Genomic DNA, 21,299 nt, shown 5'->3' on the forward strand with positions numbered 1-21,299 from the left:
ACCTTGAGTCAGGTAATATTCTTCTGAGAAAGTCATCCAAAATGCAGACAAACATTTTTGCCCAAAGATACTCATCAAGGCACAAAAACAAAAATGGAACCCCATAATGCCTGACAATTACACTGCCCTAAAGGACACAGTTAAGGACATCTGACCTTCTATGATAGAATGTTACACAGCTTCTGAGGGGTGGAATGGTGTTGTAATGTGAGATAACACATATGGCACAAAGTTAAGAGGACAAAAGAAGGAAGTTCAAATGACAATGTATGAGGGAGAAAAGTATACCATAATATTGATAATGCTGCATTAACTGGATTATGGGGAATTTTTATTGCGATTATTATACTTAAAATAATCATTTTCAGTTGAGTATACACATGGACTCTCTGGCTTCCAGTGTAGTCGATGGACTTTGCAGATTTGTACCATATTTTCTAAAGAGGTGAAAATGTGGTTCCAAGTACAGGCTGTCAGTTAATGCAATAAAATGTCCTGCAGCACTCAAATATCACAAAGAGTCATGGTCCTTCTATTTAAAAAAAAAATTACATTTTGCAATTGTGTACAATTGATCTGTAGGTTCAGCAGATTTACATTATTAGAGTATAAAAAGTATACATAAGCCATCTTTACAAAAAGACTGAAAATGTGTGCATGAAAAATTGTAGTTTGCATTGTAAATGCTTCTTAAAGCCATAAAAGTAAAGATTTTTGAAGAATAGCTACTTCATCTTTCCCTAATCATACATTCGTCGCAAGATAAGAAAATTGCCCAGAAAATGCTCATGTTTATTGGACATAAGAGAGAAGAGTTTCTATAAATCCAGGAGAAACTACCCTGGTTGGTTGAGTTAATGATATCCCCCTTGGGAGAATTATCTTTCAGAAGGGCTTCTCTCAAATTGCCTGGTTCCGTAACTCTCAGCATCAATTCTGCTAGATGTGTTTCTGTTTGGGAACCGAGAAGCACATGAGCTGAAGGGATGAAAGAGGAGGAGAGGGTTGGGAGAAAGCAGCAGCCAAGCTTTGGGCAGGGGTCCTGGCTTCTGAACACCACAAGCTTCACTCCGATTGCAGCAGTGGCTGCTGCCCAACTGCCCATGAGAGAGCTTGAGGCTGGGGTGAAAAGGGAGGTCACAAGCTTTAAAGAAATAATACCCAACACGAGAGGCTTATTGGGGAGCTAAAGCACCTTTAGCAGTATCAGAGTACCCTGAAGAAGAGACATGATCCCCTCACAACATGTGGACAGCCAGGATTGGGGTGCAGTGTCCAGCCATAGGGGCAGAGCAGTGCTTGGATCTCAGTGCAGATCCAAGGGCCCTAGTAAAGCAGCATGCAGTGAACTTCAAACCCAGGCTGCAGCAGAACAGCAGCAATGTCTCCAACTCAGAGGGGTTGAACTGAGCAGGAAAATTCACAAGAAATGCAGCAAGAAGCAATCCAACCAGAGGACAAGTGCCAGGGGAATTCCCTGGGCCTCAAAATCTAGACACAGGCTCTTTTATGAATCACTCTTGTCATTCATTCTCCCCCATTTAGTGAGAACCCACTGTGTTCCAGGAGTTGTACCAGGCACTGGAAATTTAAAACCAAATAAAACAGGCACAGTCCCTGTTCTTGTGGAACTTCTGATGGGGGCAGGAAGAGGGGTGAATTGAGAATTGTAGACAAACAAGCGCAGAAATAAATTAACTGTCAGACACCAACATGGTACCATGAGCGAGTTAGATGATGCTATGAGAAGGTGGGAGGCAATAAGTGACCTAGGCTGTCTCAAAGTCGGCACACAATTTCATTAATATGATGAACCGTAAATCATCAGTGTGGTGAGTAACAGAGCATAGTGAAGGAGGAAGAAACGAAGCTCAAGGAAGGGTCCTGAAGGGAGCTCCCCACCTGCCTCACCACTTGGAGCCCCAGAACTTTATGGTCAGGTCGGGACAGATGGTCCCACAAGCTGAGCACCTTGTTTCCTTCCATGATCCCTGAGGGGACTTTTCCTCCAGCTCAGGGAGGGACATCCACAGGAGGAACTCAGGGTGACTGAGTCCACCTCGTGGAACAAGACAGAGACACGGTTTGCTATATATTAAACAAATACAAATACTTCGTACAGTCGGTTTCAGTGCACTCATATAAATTCCCCAAACTGCCCCTTTAAGGAAATGGTGAGCATTTGGGGCCATCTAGATTCAGACCCAGTCTCAGTTGTGGTCAGGGCTGGGATCTTGACCTCCCTGCACAGAAGAGCAGGGACCCAACACCCAGGCAGAGCGACAGCTTTGAGGCTTAACCTCTGGGCATGAGAATAGCTGCCCCTCCTTCCTTCTCTTTTGTAATTAATTAAGATATCTCTTTTTAGTGGGAATTAAAAGGTAGTTAAAGGCTCTTGTGAAAATAAAATACTGTAAATGGAAGGGGGTCAATAATAAAGAAAGAGAAGATTCCTTACATTTGTAAATTGAGTTCAGAGAGTTTGTATTTTGTTTCCTTTTAAATTGTGCCCTTGTGTAATTGTTTTTAATTGGAGAAGAGCAAACCACATAATTTACTGCTCAAAAATAGATGTGTTAGGTACCAGGTTAAGTGATTTGCATTCATTATCTGACATAAACTCTATCTCCAACTCTGAGGTAGGTGATAATATTACCTTTGCATGAGTTAACTTAGATGAAGAAGGAAATAACTGACCCATAGCACATGGTAACAAGTGGCAGAGCTAGATTTACAGCTGGGTCTGACTCCAAAGCCTGAGTTCCTCCATTTGGTATAGTTAATTAATATCCACATTCTACAGATGAAGAAACTGAGGCTCAGAAAGGTTATGGAACATGCCCAGGGCCACTCAGTTGGAGAGGCAGGACCAGCTATTTGTGAATCCCAGTGCAAAATGAAAATGGAGATCTCCTTGTTGTAAAATTATTAAGAATTTTAAGGCAGTGACAGCACAGTGTTAGACCAACCATGGGGCCTTCTGAGTATGAAGCTAGTCTTGGAGCCAGGATGGGATGCCCAGCCTCTCTGAATCCTCATTGGCTCCTACCTCCTTCCCTCTGAAAGTCTAAACTCACAGTTGCAGACCCAAGACAACAGTTCCAGAAATGTGAAAAGAAAATCTGGAATAATGATAAAAATGATATAAAAATAATCATAGTAGTAGTAACACAGGTCTCTGTTCCTGGTGCTTTGTATACTTTTTCTCCAATTCCCAACACAACTTTGCAAGGTAGGCTTGTATTATCTTTATTCTGTAGATGAGAAAATGAGACTTAGAGAGATTTGGTGATGTACCCAAGGCCACACAGCCAAGGAGGAGCAGAGCCAGGTTCAAACCCGAGTCTGTCCATCTGCAGAGTTAACACTCTTCGATGTCATTAAATTGAAGTTAATTCCCCATGGTGTAATCCTGTCAGAGATGACCTTCTGTATGCATAGATCAAGAGTTGGCTATCAGGAGTGTCCTGATGTTCTGAATGAATACCAGACCCAACCCAGCTGCCAAGCGACCTTTCCAAGGCACAGTCTGGATATTTCATGCCCTCACCAAACACCCATTTATGGCTCTTCACTGGCCCTAAGATAAAATCCAAACCTCTTAGCCAGCATGCATCATCTGGCCTCTGCTTACCTCTCCAGCTCATCTCGACTTCCTCACCTGCCTCCATTTCAGATGTACTGGATGTCCAGTGGAGAAAAAAGTGCTTACTGCTGAGCAAAAGTAGTGTCCTAGCTTCTCCTGGTAGGAAAGGAAGTCTCTTGATGCCCAAATCAAAGTCACAAATCTCTTGGAGAAAGTCTGGAAAGATGCCACATGGTTGATGTCTGCGGAGATTGGTTAGAATGTCAGCTGCCTGAACAATCCCTGTTCAGGGAGGCTCCCTTCCCGTCAGTCCCACTGCCCAGCATCCCTACATCCAGCCACTCACCTGTATGAATCCAGACATTTCCTAGAGATCCTGATGGTTTTTCAGCTGCTGAAAGCTGAGATCAGGAATAGCTGGAGGTACCTGAACATGTACCATTAAGGACAGATAAACGTTTTGACACACTTGTGTCTTTCCCTCTCATGCAGAATTGGAACAGTGGACCTGAATGTCTTGAATTACAAGAGCCCTCAAAGCCCGTGCTTTCCAGAAGTTTCAGATTAGCTTTTTTCCTCCTCCAGGCATTTAATATGAGAATTCTAAGTGGTTAATGTTCTCCTGATAAGAAAACATATGTTCCCCAAATTTAATGGGAGTTATAATAAAATCATCATGTTCTTAAATCCTTAATCCACAGAGAAGGATTTTAGTTCCTGAAGGCATTCCAATGTTTACTTTTTCAGAAACGCAGTGTAATTGAACCTGATTATTAAAACAATAGGTGGTCTTCTTCCTTTCTCTTCACTAAAGAAAAAAATTGAACCACAATCCATAAACTAGTCTCCAGGCCCTTTATAAACTGAAAAGACTTTGTTTCCAAGCCAGACAGCTTGGAGAAGTTTGGGGAGCTTGTGAACCAAGGAATGGAATGCTCCTCTCATGAGACATCAAGAGGAAGACCTCATGTGCTGAGCCCTTAACCTTAAATGCTCACAACAAGTGCATGAGGAGGTGTAATTATCTCAAATCTACAGATGAGGCAATGGAAGCCTAGAGATGATAACTGCTTTGCAAAGGTCACACAACCTGCATTTAGAGGAGTTGAAATTCAAGGCCAGATCTGTCCTGTCTTTGGTGTCAAAGCAGCCATCGGCTCCCACAGGCTGCCTTTAGGGTCAAGCGGTAATGAAACAGGCAACACTTCTTGATCCTTCGCCAGCATCAGAGATGATCACCTTTTCCTTTCTGTATCAGTGAAAATTGAATGTTCAACACTGAATCTGTAAAAAATTGTCATTGTTCTCAGTTCTGGCAAATCCTCAGAATTATGGAGGAGTTATTTTAAAAGCGTTATGTGGCCTTGGGCAAAGTCACATCAACTCGAACCATGGTTTTGTCAACTGTGCAATTAAGATAATGACACCCACTCACTGGGTTGCTAGGAGGATTACATGGAAAAAATAGATGTAAAAGAGCTTAGCACTTTGTCAGTGCTTAATAATTGTAGGTCCTCTTATTTTCCACCATAAATATTATTGAATAAATGATATTTCAACCATGATATATCTACCCCACATGATCCTTGTGTTTGGTTCTGAAACAATTCTGCTTTCAATCCCCCACACCTTGTGTGGTAGGTACCACTTTCATAGGAGAGAAAAATGGAGGCCCAAGTAGAATAAGTGATTTTCCCAAAGTAACATAGGAAGTGGGAGGAATGGGATTTGAACCCAGACATGCAGAATTTAGAGGGCATACTTTTAACTATCATGCTATCCTACCCTCCAGGAAATAAGAATGAGTTGACATTTCACATGGCAAAGGCTGAACTTGATGACTTGCTTTTGCTTTCTTTATCCCCATCCCAACTCCTTCTTGGCAAATGAAAGATGTTTGTATGAGTTTCCCACTCTCTTAAGGATACTACTCTCAGAAAGCTTCATCGATTTGTTTTACTATATGGTTGCAATTTTGCCTGCTCCTCATAAACCCTCAAAAGCAAGCCTCATGAGGTCACCAAAGCAAGTGGCAGAAGTGATGTTCCTAAAAACTCTTTTTGTGCCTGATTTCTCCTCAAGGAGGGCCTGGCTTCTCTAGCTATACAGTGACAAGAGGAATAAAACTCTGCTAAGGCTACCTTCACTGATTTTCCTTCATTATTTATTTGCTTCTTTATTTGCACCTTTTTTTTAAGGATTTGAGGTAGAATTTTATCAGAGAGAACCACCAAAACATCTAGATGAGGGAAAAATGCCTGAAATGCCCACAGAATAATGGGAATAGATACCAAGGGTGTCCTAGGCTTCTCCAACAGAAGAGGTTTCCAGAGGAGGTGTTGTGGGACATCTCTGACCCACTGGAAGGAGCAGGGGAGCCTCAGGGAAATTCTGCCTTAGTAGAGTTGTATTCCTCTTGTCACTGTATGGCTAGAGAAGCCAGGCCCTCCCTGGGGAGAAATCAGGCACAAAAAGAGTTTTTAGGAACATCACTTCTGCCACTTGCTTTGGTGACCTCATGAGGCTTGCTTTTGAGGGTTTATAAGGAGCAGACAAAATTGCAATCATATAGTAAGGCACTGGTGCTGTGGGACTCCTACCAAGGCTCCATGCACAAAACCACTGTCTCTATTGTTTTATCTCCATCTCAACAGAAGGGGAGGATCCAAGGAGAGAGGAGTAAGGGAGGGAAGGAAAAGAGATCTCCTCCTTGGTGTCATTTCTTGTTATTAGGAAGCAAGTTCTTCCATCATCAATTCTGAACCAATTGCCCTGCTGAGAACAAAGAGAACCAACCATGTCCTGGGCGGCTGTTGGGATGGATGGTGCTGTAGGCCTGAGGGGAGGGGCTGTGTACAGGCCATGGCTTCTGCCTGTGGCTCAAGAAGGGCTGCCAGGGCAGCAGTCAAGTTCAGGTGTCTGGGGATCCCCAGATTCACCTGGCTAATATTTCCTGTGTGCTGAGCCAGGTGTGGAAGGATCAAAAATAAACATCACAAACCTGCCTTTAAAGAGTTTATAGTTACTGGGGAAGGCAGGCAGACACACGAATGGTTAATTTCAATATGACGTCCAGTAGGACTCATTAACACTCCTTAGAACTATCTGGTGAGCATCTACTCTGTGTAGGCATTGTGCAGCATAATGGCAATTCAGAGTAACCATGAAGCTTGGAGTCTAACACCACAGTCTAATGTTTAGGATGCTGTGAGAGCACAGAGGAGGGTTTCTACCCAGACCACAAAAATCTTGAAAGGTCCCACGGAGATGACAAAACAGAAAGGGATAGAAAGGGAGCACCACGCAGAAGAAAGAGCATGATCAAATGGAATGGCATGAAACATTTCAAGGACATACACTTCAAGGAAGACACACTACAAGGTTGGGTGTGTTTGTGAACTGCTCCTTACAGCATTGTGACTTTCAGATACATCCTCCAAAAAGCCCTCCCATCTTCCAGTGGTTTGTCCTTAAGACTGAACTTGGAGCCTCTGGAGCATGGGCTGTAGCAGCTCCATAGGGAGATGATAGACCAGCCCAGACGTGGCTCCTGGAAAAACGTGTAATTGGGTATATTCTCTTCTACACATAATCTTTCTCATCCAAGTATCTTCCCATGGCAAGTTCCCTGGAGATGAACCTTGCAGCCCTGGTGTGCTATTTCTGCTCATGGTGTGCCCTGAGAAAACCCCTTAAAGAGTAGCTGGTTAGTGTGGGGGTTCAGAGATAAACCCAGGTTACATGGTTATCAAAGATGTGGCAGGGTTGCAGTGTAGAGGGATACTGCCCACATAGACCATGCATCTCCTTTCCTCTCCCAGAACAACACTAATCAGGGCCCTACTGCATCCCAGGCCCACATTGTTGCACTCGGTCCACACCCCAACTCTGTCTAAGGTCAGTGCAACAGCCCCTATTTTACTGATGAGGTGCCTGAGCCTTGGAGACCTCACTATTCTGCCCATGATCTTTCTGACCTGATAGAATCAAGCCCAGATTATAGCTGCATCTGCTTCAAACAAGCTTTTCTGAATTTTCCCACACATTCATGCTTGGCATTCAAGCCTAAGCTCAGACAGGAACTCTCTTGCTCTAAAGACACCATCTCTGTGACTGCTTTTCCTTTCACAGCATTTACCCTCTCTGATAGGACAGCGTACACTTATTCATCATCTGCCTCTCTCCCCCAGCTCCACAAGGCGAGGACCTTTCTTGACTTTGTTACTGTTCTATCCATGACACTCCAAGCAGAGCCTGGTACATGGAAACTCCCAACAAATGGTTGCTCAGTGAGCAAAGTCATCTGGCTGGCCCCTAAGGCTGGCCCTCTCCACTCTACTGGCACAGCTCAAGCTGACGGCCAATGGCCCACTGGGAGCCTGTGAGGAGGCCCCTGGTGGCTGCAGACTGACCCACAAATACAGCACTATCTGAATTTCTCATGGGTGAGGGCAAGCAGTTCCATAGATTTCCACTTCTACTTCAACAAAGGACAACATCCAACAACATTCTACGTGACAAACATTTGAGATTCATAAACTAATAGTTTTCATAACCCATGTTTCTTCATTATTCAAATTCCCTCGTTTTACTACCCACAAGCTGGCCTTAGCGGCACAAACCTCTCAGACGTGCATCTTTGTGGGGTGTGGGATGCTCACTGAGTCGGCAGGCACTGTCGCTGGTCACTGGTAACGGTGCCTGGACCTGGCTCTGACTCCCAACCACTGGCAGTGCTGTTTCAATGCGTTAATGTGTACACTCAACTCCAGTGTTCACGTGGTGCTGTGTTAGTTGTAATTTTACTTCTGTCCAGTTCTTTCTTGTCTCCAAATTATTTGTCAACTAAAAACAATGAGGACCCTCCTTAAGTGGGGTCCTCCTTAAGTGGGTCACAGTCCTGAATGTTTGGGAAAGAATACTTGCACCCTACCTCATGACCTCATGTAGTCTGTGAACTATTGGTATGTTTTTTGTTTTGTAAGACATATGCATTCCTAAAAATCACCACATTAGACAAAAGCGGGGAAATGGGGCAAGGGGCCCAACACTCAAAAACATCATCAGTGACACATAAAAAAGAGGGGAAGAAAAAAACATTAGCACAGTTTTACATGGGTTAAGTGGCTAAGAAACAGAGGTACTACAATAAGGAGGGCACTTGACCTTGAAGAGGGCTGGCCTTTGCTCATGGGGGTGGATGTGGGGAGGGTTGCAGCTTGTGTGCTACTGTGATGGGTGAAAGGTGGGTGGTCCGAATGGGATGTGAGTTTGTAGCCACAGAGGCGGGTGGGTGCAGCCCCTAGCACAGGGCAAACCCAGTAGCGGGAAGGTGTTTGAGATGTGCACATGTGCACATTTTGTGCCTGGTTAAATGGCTGGCTTCAGCTGGGTGCAGTTCCCTGCACTCACCTAGTATTTCTCGGGAAGCAATTTTGCATAAGCAGATGTGAAATTCCTGTTACCTTCAAATTATTCCCTAATATATCAGTTGTGTTGGAACAAATTCACATATTCAAAACAAGTGTCACAGCAGAACCGGCTGTACCTGACTCACTTTAACCTTTCCCTTGTTTATGCAGACTGGGCCAAGAGGATTGAGTACCAGCCTGGCTCTGGGAGCGTGCCCCTGTTCCCCAGCATCCACCTGGAGACGTGCGACGGGGCCGTGTCCTCCATCCAGATCACCACAGAGCTGCAGACCAATTACATCGGGAAGGGGTGTGACCGGGAGACCTACTCCGAGAAATCCCTTCAGAAATTATGTGGTAGGTTTTTCCCTGTGGGAACTTTTTAATACAAAGCGTATCTTATCATGTTATGGGAAAATGAGCCCTTCCTACCACATTAGTATATGTAACTGCTGGATGAATATTAAGTTTATTTGGTGAGGTTAAAGTGTCCAAAGGCACAGCTTTGGCAGCACGCACACCTGATCAGACCCCACCATTTACCAGTGGCATGGCTGAGATCAAGTAAAGTGACAAAGCCTCCATTTCTCATCAGTAGAAGAGTGATTAACGACACAATGTGTTCAAGAGCACCTGGTAGAGGGCCTGAAGAAACACAGGCTTCCTTCCACTGTGTTGGTTTATAGAGAGGCATCTGACCAGGGGCCAACATGAGGGGCGCTGTCAGTCCCTAGGGGAGAGGTTTGTCTCCTCCCGACAGAACCGGCTACATAATTTTCAGGGCCCCATGCAAATGAAAAATGAAATGCGAGACCCTTCTTCAAAAAATCATGAAGCATTTTAATAATAAAATCACAAAGCATCACACCAAACTGGGGGCCCTGTGACACTGCTCAGGTGGCGTGCCAGTAAAGCACAGCCTGGCTGCCCACATCAGAGAAGGGCTTGCGTGGGGGAGAGATCGGCAAAGCCAAGGTGTCCAGGTGGGGGGGTCTGCTGTCCGTGGGCTAAGAGATGGTGCTGTGAGGAAGGAGCAGGCCAGCAAGTAGGTAACTGGGCTGAGGGAGGGGTGCTACACAAGGAAGCTTAGCTTTACTGAGCACCTACTTTGCACAGTCTGCCAGACTCTTCACACACATTTCTTTATTTGATTTTCTTGTCTTCAGTGTGGGGAGGGTGTTTATTCATCCAACTTTAAAGAGGTAAGATTTGAGGTCCAGAGGGGGAGCATGACTTGTTCAAGGTCACACAGATAGAAAGTGGTAGCCGGAAGTTGAAGGGAGATCTATCAGAAGGAAAGTCTCTTTAGCTCAGTATCTGCGATGGGAGGCCAGGCCTTTGGAGTTAGAATGTGAATCTCTCAAGTCAGCCTGTAGAATAAGAAGATGTTCAGTACGGTGGGAATGGTCCCATGGACTTTGTAGAAAAGATTGTTGATGTGTCGATGGGCCTCCTTTATCACTACCCAAATATATTTTATTTCTTCTTTGTTCTCTTCAAAAATACTCAAGAGCTCACATGTGACTCGGCAGCAGAGCTGTGGGGAACTTAGTCTTCTTATATGGGGCCTGTATTTGGGGTAATACATTTCTACAAAGGGATAGGGGGCTCCTGAACACACCGTCCTGAACACACTGTCCCACCATCCCCTCCTGGGGGTCCCTCCACTACTGTTTTGGGAACACTTTTTCCTCTTTAACGCTGTGCCTCCCCCACACACACACCTTCATCCACACTGTTGGTTGCCTAAAGAACCAAGCAAAACTTTTAGAACTGAATGTGAAATAAACCCCACTTGGGTATCACCATGTTCCATTTATCATGTCACCAGGCCGGCAAGGAAGGCCTGTGGGAATGCAGACATCTCCAGGAGGATGTAGCTGAGTGGGGAAACCACCACACCATCAATATCCCAAACAGCTCCTGCAAAAATGGATATAAGGGACCTGCAATATTCAGAAAACTGCCTCCAGTCCTCTCCCCCACTCTGCGTACGGAGAGCCATCTCAGACAGCTTACTTTGAATGAATATCCCATTTTGCTTCCTCTGCACCTAAATTATGAGTCGGCTGGACCCCACTCCACTAAGAGCTACCGGGGGTTATAGTCATTTCCTAAACTCCTCCAGGTTATAAGGAGATGATGGAGTCAGCTTGTTAAAGATCAGATGGGCCCAAGGGCATGCACTTGTGATTTGATTTTGAATGTTGCTGGGAGAGATGAGGAGATATGGAGAGTGAGAAGGATTTTCTGAGGTAAGAAACTTGAGAACAAAATTGCATTTGGTGTTAACACAGCTCATTCCTCTGCGCTGCCAGCTCCCCTTGCAGGAGGGCAGGTTAATTCAGTGAGGAAAGCAGTTTCCCCCAAGGTGCATGCAAGATTATCTGGTGCTTGGAGAGACCCTTTGTTAAGAGACATCTGCGTGTCTTTCTGGTGAACCTTCCTGGTAGTGCCACCCTCTGCACTGATGGCAACTCTATCCAAGTAACCCTGATGGGCAGGGCCACCCCCGCCTCTATATTATGAGTCTGAATGTTGAATTGCACTGAGGTAGAGCTCTGGGAAAAAACGGGCAGATGCAAAAGAGTGAGAATCAGATGCACATCTGGTGCTAGAGTCTCCTTCGGAAGGAGGCAGCTCATCAGGCCCCAGGATGTCTGCAAGCTGCGAAGGAAATGCAGGCTCAGTCTCTTCTAAAAGAGTCTGGGTTGTAATTCCTGACTCCTGTGGGAACCTGAAGTTCTGGGAACAAGCTTCTATATGTGTTTCAGTGGGTGGTAGGCAAGTTTCTTATGGAGTTTCCTAACCAGGGAACTGCCATGACATTTTAAGCCTCAGCATTCATGCATTTTGTATTCTACAAATCTTTATTTGACTTTGGATGGAAACAGGGAGACCAATTAGGATGTTATTGCCATAGTCTAAGAAAGATATAATTAGTTCTGAACCAAGGGAATGGCAGTTGATATGAATTTAAGACAGAGCACAAAGGCAAAATTGGTAAGATTTAGTGATGCATTAGCTGTTGGGAGTGAGAAAGAAGGAATCTAAGATGACTCCAGGATGAGTGTGTAGCTGGGTGAGGCCACCTCCAGTGAGAACTAGGAATCCAGGGCAAGAGCAGAGTTAGGGGCAATGACTGTCACCTGTGGAACATCCAGGTGTGTGTGCCCAGCTCTAGCCTGACCCTTGACTCTCCAGAAGACCTGCCTGCACCCTGCCCATCCATTATCATAGCCAGTTTCCTTCTGATGTTCTTCTTGGCCAGCACATCTCTCTTATCCTTGTGCCTGGCTTATTCTCATCCCTAAGAGTTTGCTCATGTTTTCTTCCTGCTAGGATGCTCTCTTTCCTCTTCCTCATTCTAATCCCTTTTCTTTAGTCAATATTCTCTTGCCCTCCATGTTCACCAGGGTGACAATCCCAAGGTACTTGCTGGGTAACTTTGAATTCTGCTCTCTCTTTTGTGATGCTGTAATTGTGTGGTGACCCAAGCAGAGGTGTCTCCCCATAGGGGCATTATGAAGTCTGGCCATTGCCCACCTGCTTCCTTCTCCTGCAACATCAGCTCCATGAGGAGCAGTGATAGGGGAGTTGGACAATAACAGGTGCAAAGCCTACTGTCAGGATGTACCTGACAGGAGCTGCAGCACTTGTAGCCTCTGGTTCCAGTGAAATGCTGCCTGAGGTTTGTACACTGAGACACTCCTACTCTGCCTTGAAACAAACATATCCAGGGCCCTTATCCCATGCCCCCTTCAGCTTGTGGGCTGGATATAGCCTAAGAAGTCCCCTCTACTGCCCTTGCTTTACATAAAGCCAGGCTTCCAGAAGAAATTGGGCAAACTGCTTATCATTTCCTCTTAATTCAGAGATTGAAGATGAAGGTACATCTCAGTACCTGGGCTTCCTGGAGGTGAAGTGTCACAGCACTGCCTTGAGTATGAAATGCATGGTGAAACCCTTGGTAAGAACTCTTGGCCAAATTAAATTTGACATTAACAACAGCCCAAGAAAAGGTCTGCTTTGATGACCTTAAGTCACCACATATTATAGTAAATAGAAAAGTAGTTTGTGACACACTCGCCTTCACAGCCCAGGGCCAGGGGCTGTTCCTCCTCAGGATCACGGGACTCCTGGCAGCTGTCCAGCAGCTCGTCACCTGGCCAGCTGTTTTGTATGTGGAGTTGTGAACTGCAAGGACAGATCTTGTTGAAGGAAAGGCCACAGAATGAGAGCATACTACTAAATTAAGTGATTGATCTGTCAGAATAGTTCAGATTGCTAGACATTAAGTTGTTCTCAGAATTAAGCACTTGTGAGCCAGGAAGTTTTCACAGAGGATTCATTCATTCATTTACATATTTATTAATTCAACTAATATTTGTTGAGTGTCCAAGTGCTGTAACTCTTATGGCTATATGGAACATAAGAAGACCCCTTAACAGTTTAGACAGACATGTTGAAAAAGTTAAGTCAATGGTTTTCTACTGCACCTTAAAGCACAACAAGCTGTCCTCACCAAGAATCACTGACAGAAGTTTTCACACCCTCAGAATAGCCCAACTACAGGAAGCTTCTCCAAGATACCCCTGAAGAGCTGGAGCTTCCAGGGGACCGTATTCATGCCTTAGTCACAGCCAGTTGACTGTCCCCAGAAAACTGAAGTGGACCTCTCACTTTAAGGAAAATTGATGCATGCCTGTTGGGAGTTGGATTAAAGTATTAATCATACACCAGTAAAAAGCTGCACACTCTGACTCATGGATGATGAGAGTGAGCAGCCAGCATCTTTCTGGGTGTGCCTATGCCTTTGAGGTTTTTATGCTGCTACCATACCGCATGCCCTCCTATCCTGGGGAGAAGGTTTTTGTCTGTGGTAGCCTTGCCCAGGCTGGTCAGCAACTGGGTTTCCATGGCCCTGCCCTAGGAAACTGGCTGCCCACCCCTCATCCAAAGCCCATATTGCTTTACTTAGAGATCCAACATCTTGGAGGATCCCCTCTTGTCTAGGATTCCAGAGGTAGAATGATATAGTCTTATCATAGGGTCAGTAGGGTCTGAGCTCCTGAAATGACATTAGGAAGCCCTCTGTGTCCTTGTGAAGCTGTGCAGATGGTGAAATGGGAATTACATCTACTGATATCAGTCACTTATGTGGATTATCGGTTGGGGTAGCAGGTTATGCTGTAGTAACAGATGATCCCAAAATCTAATTGGCTGAAAACAACAAAGGTTTATTTATCACTTGCACCACACATTCTTCTTGGGTTGACCATGACTATTCCATGTGGGCTTCAGACTGGGATCAGGCTAAAGGAGCAGCCTTTACTAGAACATTGCTGCTCGCATGGCACCTGGAAAAGACACATTTGAGAACCATGTCCTGGCTCTCAAAGGTTCTGCCCTCATATGACACACCTCACTTGCACTCACATTTCATTGGCCATAGCAAGTCACATGACCAAGTGACATCACTGGGTCAGAGAGGCATGTGGGGAACAGAATGCACTCTGCCACTGTGCAGTCCTACTAGTGCATTTGTCAAGAGAGCCTCCCTGCTTCCCCTGAGACTCTCTGCCACTGGACTGCTCCACCCAAAGGCTTTGTACTGGGTCCTGACAGGTAGGGCCCATTTCTCTCTAGTTTAGTGCTGCATTCTCACTGCAGTACCTGCATGGCTGAGACATGACACAAACATTCATTGAACTAATACGGAGATGTTGCCGATCATGAGAACACTCTGCAGAATGAGGCCTCTGTCCTTGGTTATGATGGTTCCTCTCCCCTGAGACCCTGTTGCTTATCCCCACCCCTTCCTGTGCTGTGGTAGACCATGAGGAGGCATGTCAGTCACCATTGCCACAGTTCCACCTTGAAGTGCTAAGGGTACTCTGCCCTCACCAAGACCACCCAGAGCAGAATGGAAACCCCTCAACTAAGTGGGCCAGACAGTAACAACTTCCCCCAGGCTTATTTGGATTCTCACACTACAGCATACCCTGAAATCTGCCTTGTTCACCCCTGTCTTTATCTACTTGTTGGTTCACAAAGGCTTCCCCACCTTGAGCCCTCTGATTTCCAGCCCTCCCCTGCCCACCACGTTTGAGCTGCAGCTGCTGTGCCCCAGACCAGTGTGCCCTCTCGGTGGGCCAGTGGGTCCCAGGGACCTTTGTGGAGGAATCCCAAGGAGCATCTTAAATACACCCTAATGTGCAAACAATGCCATACCATCTTTGCTAGTGATGTATCTGTTTACCTACTGCTCTCCGCAGGATCCCTTGGGGAGAGGAGAGAGAAAAGAACTTTGGGAGAAGGCACATCTCTCTGTTTGTTTAAGTGCATCGAAAAATGAAATACAAGCTGTTGAGTTTGTGGAAATCTGCACCATCTGGTTAAATGCAGCTTGAGGCTTCCCAGGAGGCAACATCTGTGGATTAGACAGGGTGGCCTGCTGCTCCCCTCACCAGGGAAGACAAGGGAGCTCTGCATCCATGGCCTTGCTAGGTCACATGCTGTCTTCCATGCACCTTTCTGCAGACAGCTGCCTGTATAGGGAGCTGGGTCCCAGGGGACTGGGCTGTGCTTGGCAGGACACTATACTGTGTGGTAGAAAGCTAGGTGTCTGAGAGCTGGGCCTGCATCTAGCTAGCTGTGTGGCTGTGTGGTCTTAGTCATTTCCCCTCCCTGGCCCTCAGTTTCTATGTTTGTAAAATGTACAGGAGGTTATGAGAGTCCCCTCCAGGTTCACTGAGGTGATGCAGTGGGGAGGTCTCAGGGGAGAGGAAAGAACTGGAAAGCCCTGATGATAGGCCTCTCACTAGCTGCTTGTGATCCTGGGCTTGCTGAGCTTCAGGTTTCTGATCTGCAAAGTGGAATCGTAACAATATTCACCACATAGCTGAGTAACTAAGAAAAAGCTTTGAAGTACTTAATTTAGGTCTGGACTCAGTACCCCAAAAAGGTTCCTAGGAAAATAATGATAATGCCCTGTAACTATGAAAAATAAACTTCTGTATGTATAGGACATATGTACATAATAACCCTGACCAGGGCTGGCCTTTGTCAAATGAAACTAATTTTGCCTCCCAATCTTTTTCTGTCTTCTCCCCATCACCCCATACTTATACTTACATTATACCTCTCCCTCTCTATGTATACCTTTTATGGAGAAAATTAGAAGTATCCCCCTTATAAGTCTAAGGTGCTAATAACAGTGTGGATTCTACAGGGACATTTGCTTAACAATAGCATGGTCCTTAGCCACAAAAGGCCCTCAAATGGTGGAGTTTTGAGCCCTGGCACATTCCACCCTGGTTCTACTGTGTGGAGTCTGGCCCACCCACTTCTGCCCTGGGCCCTGCTAGGTGATGCTGGCTGCATTGGCTTGAGCTAGAAGTCAGGAGCCCTCAGTGCTCAGCCTGCATCTCTCTGGCCACCTGAAGTTTCAGGAACCAACACACACTCTGTGTGTGCCCCAGTCACCAGGCTGTCTCCGTGCTGGACAAATCTTGGTGTCAGAGACAACTTAATTACGGATCAAAGAAATTGTTACCGTGTTGCATTAGTCTGGAAGTTCTAAGAAAATGAACTTGTTTTGAAGACCACATATCTCCCACTCCTAAGCTACCCCCAAGTCTTTACCTTCCACCATGTTGGTGGATTTCATTCATTCAAATAGCTATGGAAATGGGGGAGGGAGGCAGAGAGGGCTTGGATGGTGGGGAGGAATGGGGGGAAAGGCAGAAAACTGTACTTGAAAAACAAAAAATTGTAAAAAATAAATAAATAAACAAACAAACAAATAAATAAATAAATGAAAAAATACAATAAAATGGCTTAAAAGCCCCCCCCCAAAAAAAAAAAAACAAATAGCTATGGAGGGTGATAACCCTTAAGGCTTTGTTAGTCATTAAAACATTAGTGTGAATTAACTTCCCAGATAAGTAAAATAGACACCAATGGAGGCCCTAGGGGAATGGGATGAGAACAAGTAAACATTGACAAGAGACGTGGGGCGTGGACAGGAGTCTGTCTGGATGGGCAGGCTCATGTGAGCATTAGGTAGGTGGCCAGAAGCATCTCATGGAGGCACTAGATGGGAGGAAAGGCAGTTGTACACTGGATTGTCTACTGGGTGCCAAGCATGCTACCAACCAAAAACTCTCAGAAAAATGCATATAAATAAGGTAGTCAACACAGCCCACATTTGCCCTTGATATGCATAAGTGACAGGGGGACCATGAATGGGAGGCTGAACTCTTCCACCCTCTCAGAATCTGCAGTTCCTAGAAGCTTGTCCAAGGTGAGCCTCTTGCAGTGCTAAACAGAGCATATTTTCCCCATAACAAAACTTTCAACTGCAAGCCAGTGAGTGCTCAACCTCAGACCCAATGATCTGTTCCAAGGCTGGAGGCAAAAGTGGCTGGATTGAACATTTTCAAAGAAGTGTATTGGTTTCCAATATGGCCCTTTCCTGAGGGATTTTCAAGGGTCATTTTAACTATAGGAGATGTTTGTGGTACCTGACTTTGGAACCCAATTCCTGGGTGAGATGAGGCTTTGTTATGCAGAATTCAGAAGTTCAGTGATCCCTGACAAATGGCAGGCAATATACCCAACCACTATCCATTAAACCCATCAGCGTTTACCACAGACTGGTCAGTCCTGAGCCAGAAGAGAGCCCCTATACCTGTGGCCCCCAGCACCGGGCACACCTTAGATGCTCTAGCTCTTATTTCCTGACAGTATAAGGAAGCCCCTAGGACCTCTTCCTTGCTGAGCCTTGCTCCTGTGTGGAATGTAAGGATGTGGAGAAAGTAAGGATGTAAAAGCTCAAGGATTTTCCCAGCTGGGCAATCCAACCTTCTCTTCAGGCCAGCCCCTCCCACTCAGCTCTGCCCTCTACAAAGTTGTAGGTGTGATCTCCTAAGACACAAATGTGCCCATGATACTCCCACTGCTTCAGGTTAAGTCCCCATGCATTGGTCTGGAATCACAGTGGTACCAGGAATAATAATAATTATAATAATTATGATGAAGTGATAGCTAATCTGAAGTGAGCGTGCACCTTGTGGTGAGCAGGCTGCTGAAAGCTCTAATGCAATCTCTTATTCAGTCCTCACAACACCCTGGGCAGGGAGATAGTGTAAAAGGAGGTGGAACGTCAGAAAGGTTAAATGACCTCTGCACGGTAACAAGGCTACAAGTCATGCTAGCAGGCGTCAGAGTCAAGTTTGGCTGACTCCAGAACTGAACTGCTGTACCCTTTAGCCTGCACAAATGGTTATTTTTAAAACAGTATAGTGACCTGGCTGGTGTAGCCCAGTGGATTGAGCACGGGCTGCGAACCAAAGGGTCACCAGTTTGATTCCCAGTCAGGGCACATGCCTGGGTTTTGGGCCAGGTCCCCAGTATGGGGTGCAGGGGAGGCAACTGCACATTGACATTTCTCTCCTTCTCTTCCCCTCTCTCTAAAAATGAATGAATAAAATCTTTAAAGAATAAAATAAAGTAGAGTGAGTACAGGTGGCTTACACTCCCCATGGGATTGGGACCTAGAATGTTCCTCCATCACAGCCCTGATCATAGTCATCTGTCGACTTGTTGGTCCTGATTCAGGGCCTGTGCTGATTCTCCTTTACGTCACCAGCACCTGCCAGGGGTCTTGGCATCTTGTGGGTGCTCAGTGAGTGGCTGACAGGTTAACGGACAGATGAGTGCACGAATGGATCTGTTGATCCCAGTCAAACCCTGGCCTTCTCCAGGAACCTTGCCTCTTCACAAACGCCCACAGGGGATTCCCATTTTCCTAAATTCCTCCAGCACCTATTCCCTGTGTGGTAGTTAACTGCACTCTGTCTTGCCACAGGCAGAACTTTTCCAAGTAGGTTACTGATGCCTCCCCACGAAGACCATAGGCATTTCAGGAGCAGGGATAGCATTGGCCTTTCTTTTTCTATGTCATGTAGCTCTGGGCTGGGCACAGACCTCTGAATAAGTACACTGAGTACAGCTGACCCTTGAACAATGTGGGGTTGAGGTGCTGACCCCAGCATACCCAAAAATACGTGTATAACTTTTGACTCCCTCAAAACTTAACTAGTGATAGCCTACTGTTGACTGCAAGCCTTACTGATAAAATAAGCAGCTGATTAACACATATTTTGTATGATATATGTATTAATACTATATTCTTACAATAAAATAAGCTAGTGAAAAGAATGGTATTAAGAAAATCAAAGAGAAAATACATTTACAGTATTTATGGAAAAAAAGTCACATATAAGTGGACACATGCAGTTTAAATCAGTATTGTTCAAGGGTCAAGGGTAGTTAATCCTGACCTAGTAGCAGAATATAGAAGGAGAGGCCACCCACCTCATGAGGGATGACCCTTTCTTCTTTCTGTTCCCCGTCCCCTGCAGGAGCCTCCTCTGGCATCATCGACCTCCTGCCCTCCCCCAGTGCTGCCATGAACTGGACCGCGGGACTGCTGGTGGACAGCAGTGAGATGATCTTCAAGTTCGACGGCAGGCAGGGTGCCAAGATCCCTGACGGGATTGTGCCCAAGAACCTGACGGACCAGTTCACCATCACCATGTGGATGAAACACGGCCCCAGCCCCGGTGTGAGGGCAGAGAAGGAAACCATCCTCTGCAACTCAGATAAAACTGGTGAGTCTCAAGCCTGGCCCTTCTGGTAGCTGCCTGTGATGTCCCAGCAGGTCAGGCAGAGACACAGCCACTGAAGATGTGGGAGATAAGCAGGAGCCTGAGAGGGGCCCTGGGAAAAGATCTGGTCTCTGGATTTCTGGTTGCTGATTCCTGGGCTTGGGGTAGAGCAGGACCAGCAAAAGGACAAAATCAGATGTACAGACACAAAGAATGCAAAAGCTGCCCCTGGAGTTGGAGGTTTTAAACTGGGTTCTTCAGAACCCCAGCCTCCCAGAAGTACTTTGGGGCTGCTATATGTGAGACAGGTGTGGGGGAATATCTTTTCTTCAAGCACAGCAGCTCCACCTTTATTATATCATATGCAGGTGTGGGCAACAGTACGTTTATAGGTGTGAGTATACACAACACAGAGTTAATACAACTATTGTAATAATCATAACCTGCATGTCATTTCCCATATGAACAAAAGTTTATTTTTAATGAAAGGGCCCTGCTAGTTTAAATTAGTAGTTTGAATACCAGTGTCATGCATAATAATGATAGCAGGGCCCGCTGTGCAAAGCAGTTCATAGTTTGGTGCTTAAAATCTTGCCACCATTTATTGGCTGTGTGGCCTTGGGCAGGTTGTTTAACTCATCTGTGCCTCACTTTCCCTGTCTATAAAATGGGCATTACAGTGTCATCTACTTTGTTGGGTCCTTGTGAGGATTAAATGACTTAATGTATGCAAAGTGCTTTAGAACAGCACCTGGCATATAGGAAGGGCAATATGTGTTAGCTCCTACTCTTCTAACCAGTGTTTCACATCTCCACAATCTTGTAAAAGCATTAGTGTGTTTCCCATTTTAAGGATAAGGGACATCTCTGACAGGTTAAGTAAACTTGCCTCGAGTTACACATCCAGGAAGCCTCAGAGCTGGAAGCTTAGAGCTGGCCAATTCCAGTCCTGTGCTCTTGTGCCTGCCCCCACATGCAAGCACGCATGTGCACCCACCAACACTCTGATATCTTATGCAAATTTTACGACTCCATCTTAAATTGTAATTTCACAAATTCCCATTTCAAATGCTACTTTTGTTAAATTACCCAAAATAAATAACCTCAGCAATGAGAAGACAGTACAGAAGGATGGCTGATGGCTCAGCCTCTGTTAATGGGCGGCCCAAGTTCCTATCTCAGCTTTTCTACTGCTGAAGGTATGACCTTTGAAGATTTGCTCATCTCTCCTTGCCTCAGTTTCCTCAAATATAAAATGGGGAAAATAAACATGAAATAGTGTGTAAAATCACTTAGCAGCACCAGATACAATAAAACCAGTGTTCCGTTAATTTACTTGATGTTATCATTGTGGATTCTGGGTTTTACATTTTGCTGCTACCAGAGCCCCACATTTCCTGCTTCAGTCAATTTTTGCAATACATGTTAGTGCATTTTCTGGATATAGAAACTGAGACAGAGAGTCACCCAGCTTCCCCTAGTCGTGTGGTATGTCTACGTTGGAGCCAGGACCAGGGCCCATTTTTCCCAGGACTTTCTGGCAGAAAGGCAGACCGGCATGAGATGGCCCTGAGGTTTGGGACCAGACTCAGAGTTCAGCCCACAGTCCCAGGAATTGCCCTGTGG

General features: G+C 45.6%; 1 protein-coding gene across 1 annotated transcript in view; it reads left to right on the forward strand.

Annotated features, from left to right (window-relative positions):
* The window catches only part of CLSTN2 (calsyntenin 2), a 580,028-nt gene that overhangs the window by 469,217 nt on the left and 89,512 nt on the right, over positions 1-21,299 (forward strand). The window contains exons 6-7 of the mRNA XM_045856852.1: positions 9,169-9,354; positions 19,428-19,676. Coding sequence (XP_045712808.1) covers positions 9,169-9,354; positions 19,428-19,676 — 435 coding nt within the window. The remainder of the gene's footprint in view (positions 1-9,168; positions 9,355-19,427; positions 19,677-21,299) is intronic.

Source organism: Phyllostomus hastatus, unplaced genomic scaffold (assembly GCF_019186645.2).
Source record: "Phyllostomus hastatus isolate PE091 unplaced genomic scaffold, TTU_PhHast_1.1 phas_scaffold_129, whole genome shotgun sequence".
NCBI classification, from domain to species: domain Eukaryota; kingdom Metazoa; phylum Chordata; class Mammalia; order Chiroptera; family Phyllostomidae; genus Phyllostomus; species Phyllostomus hastatus.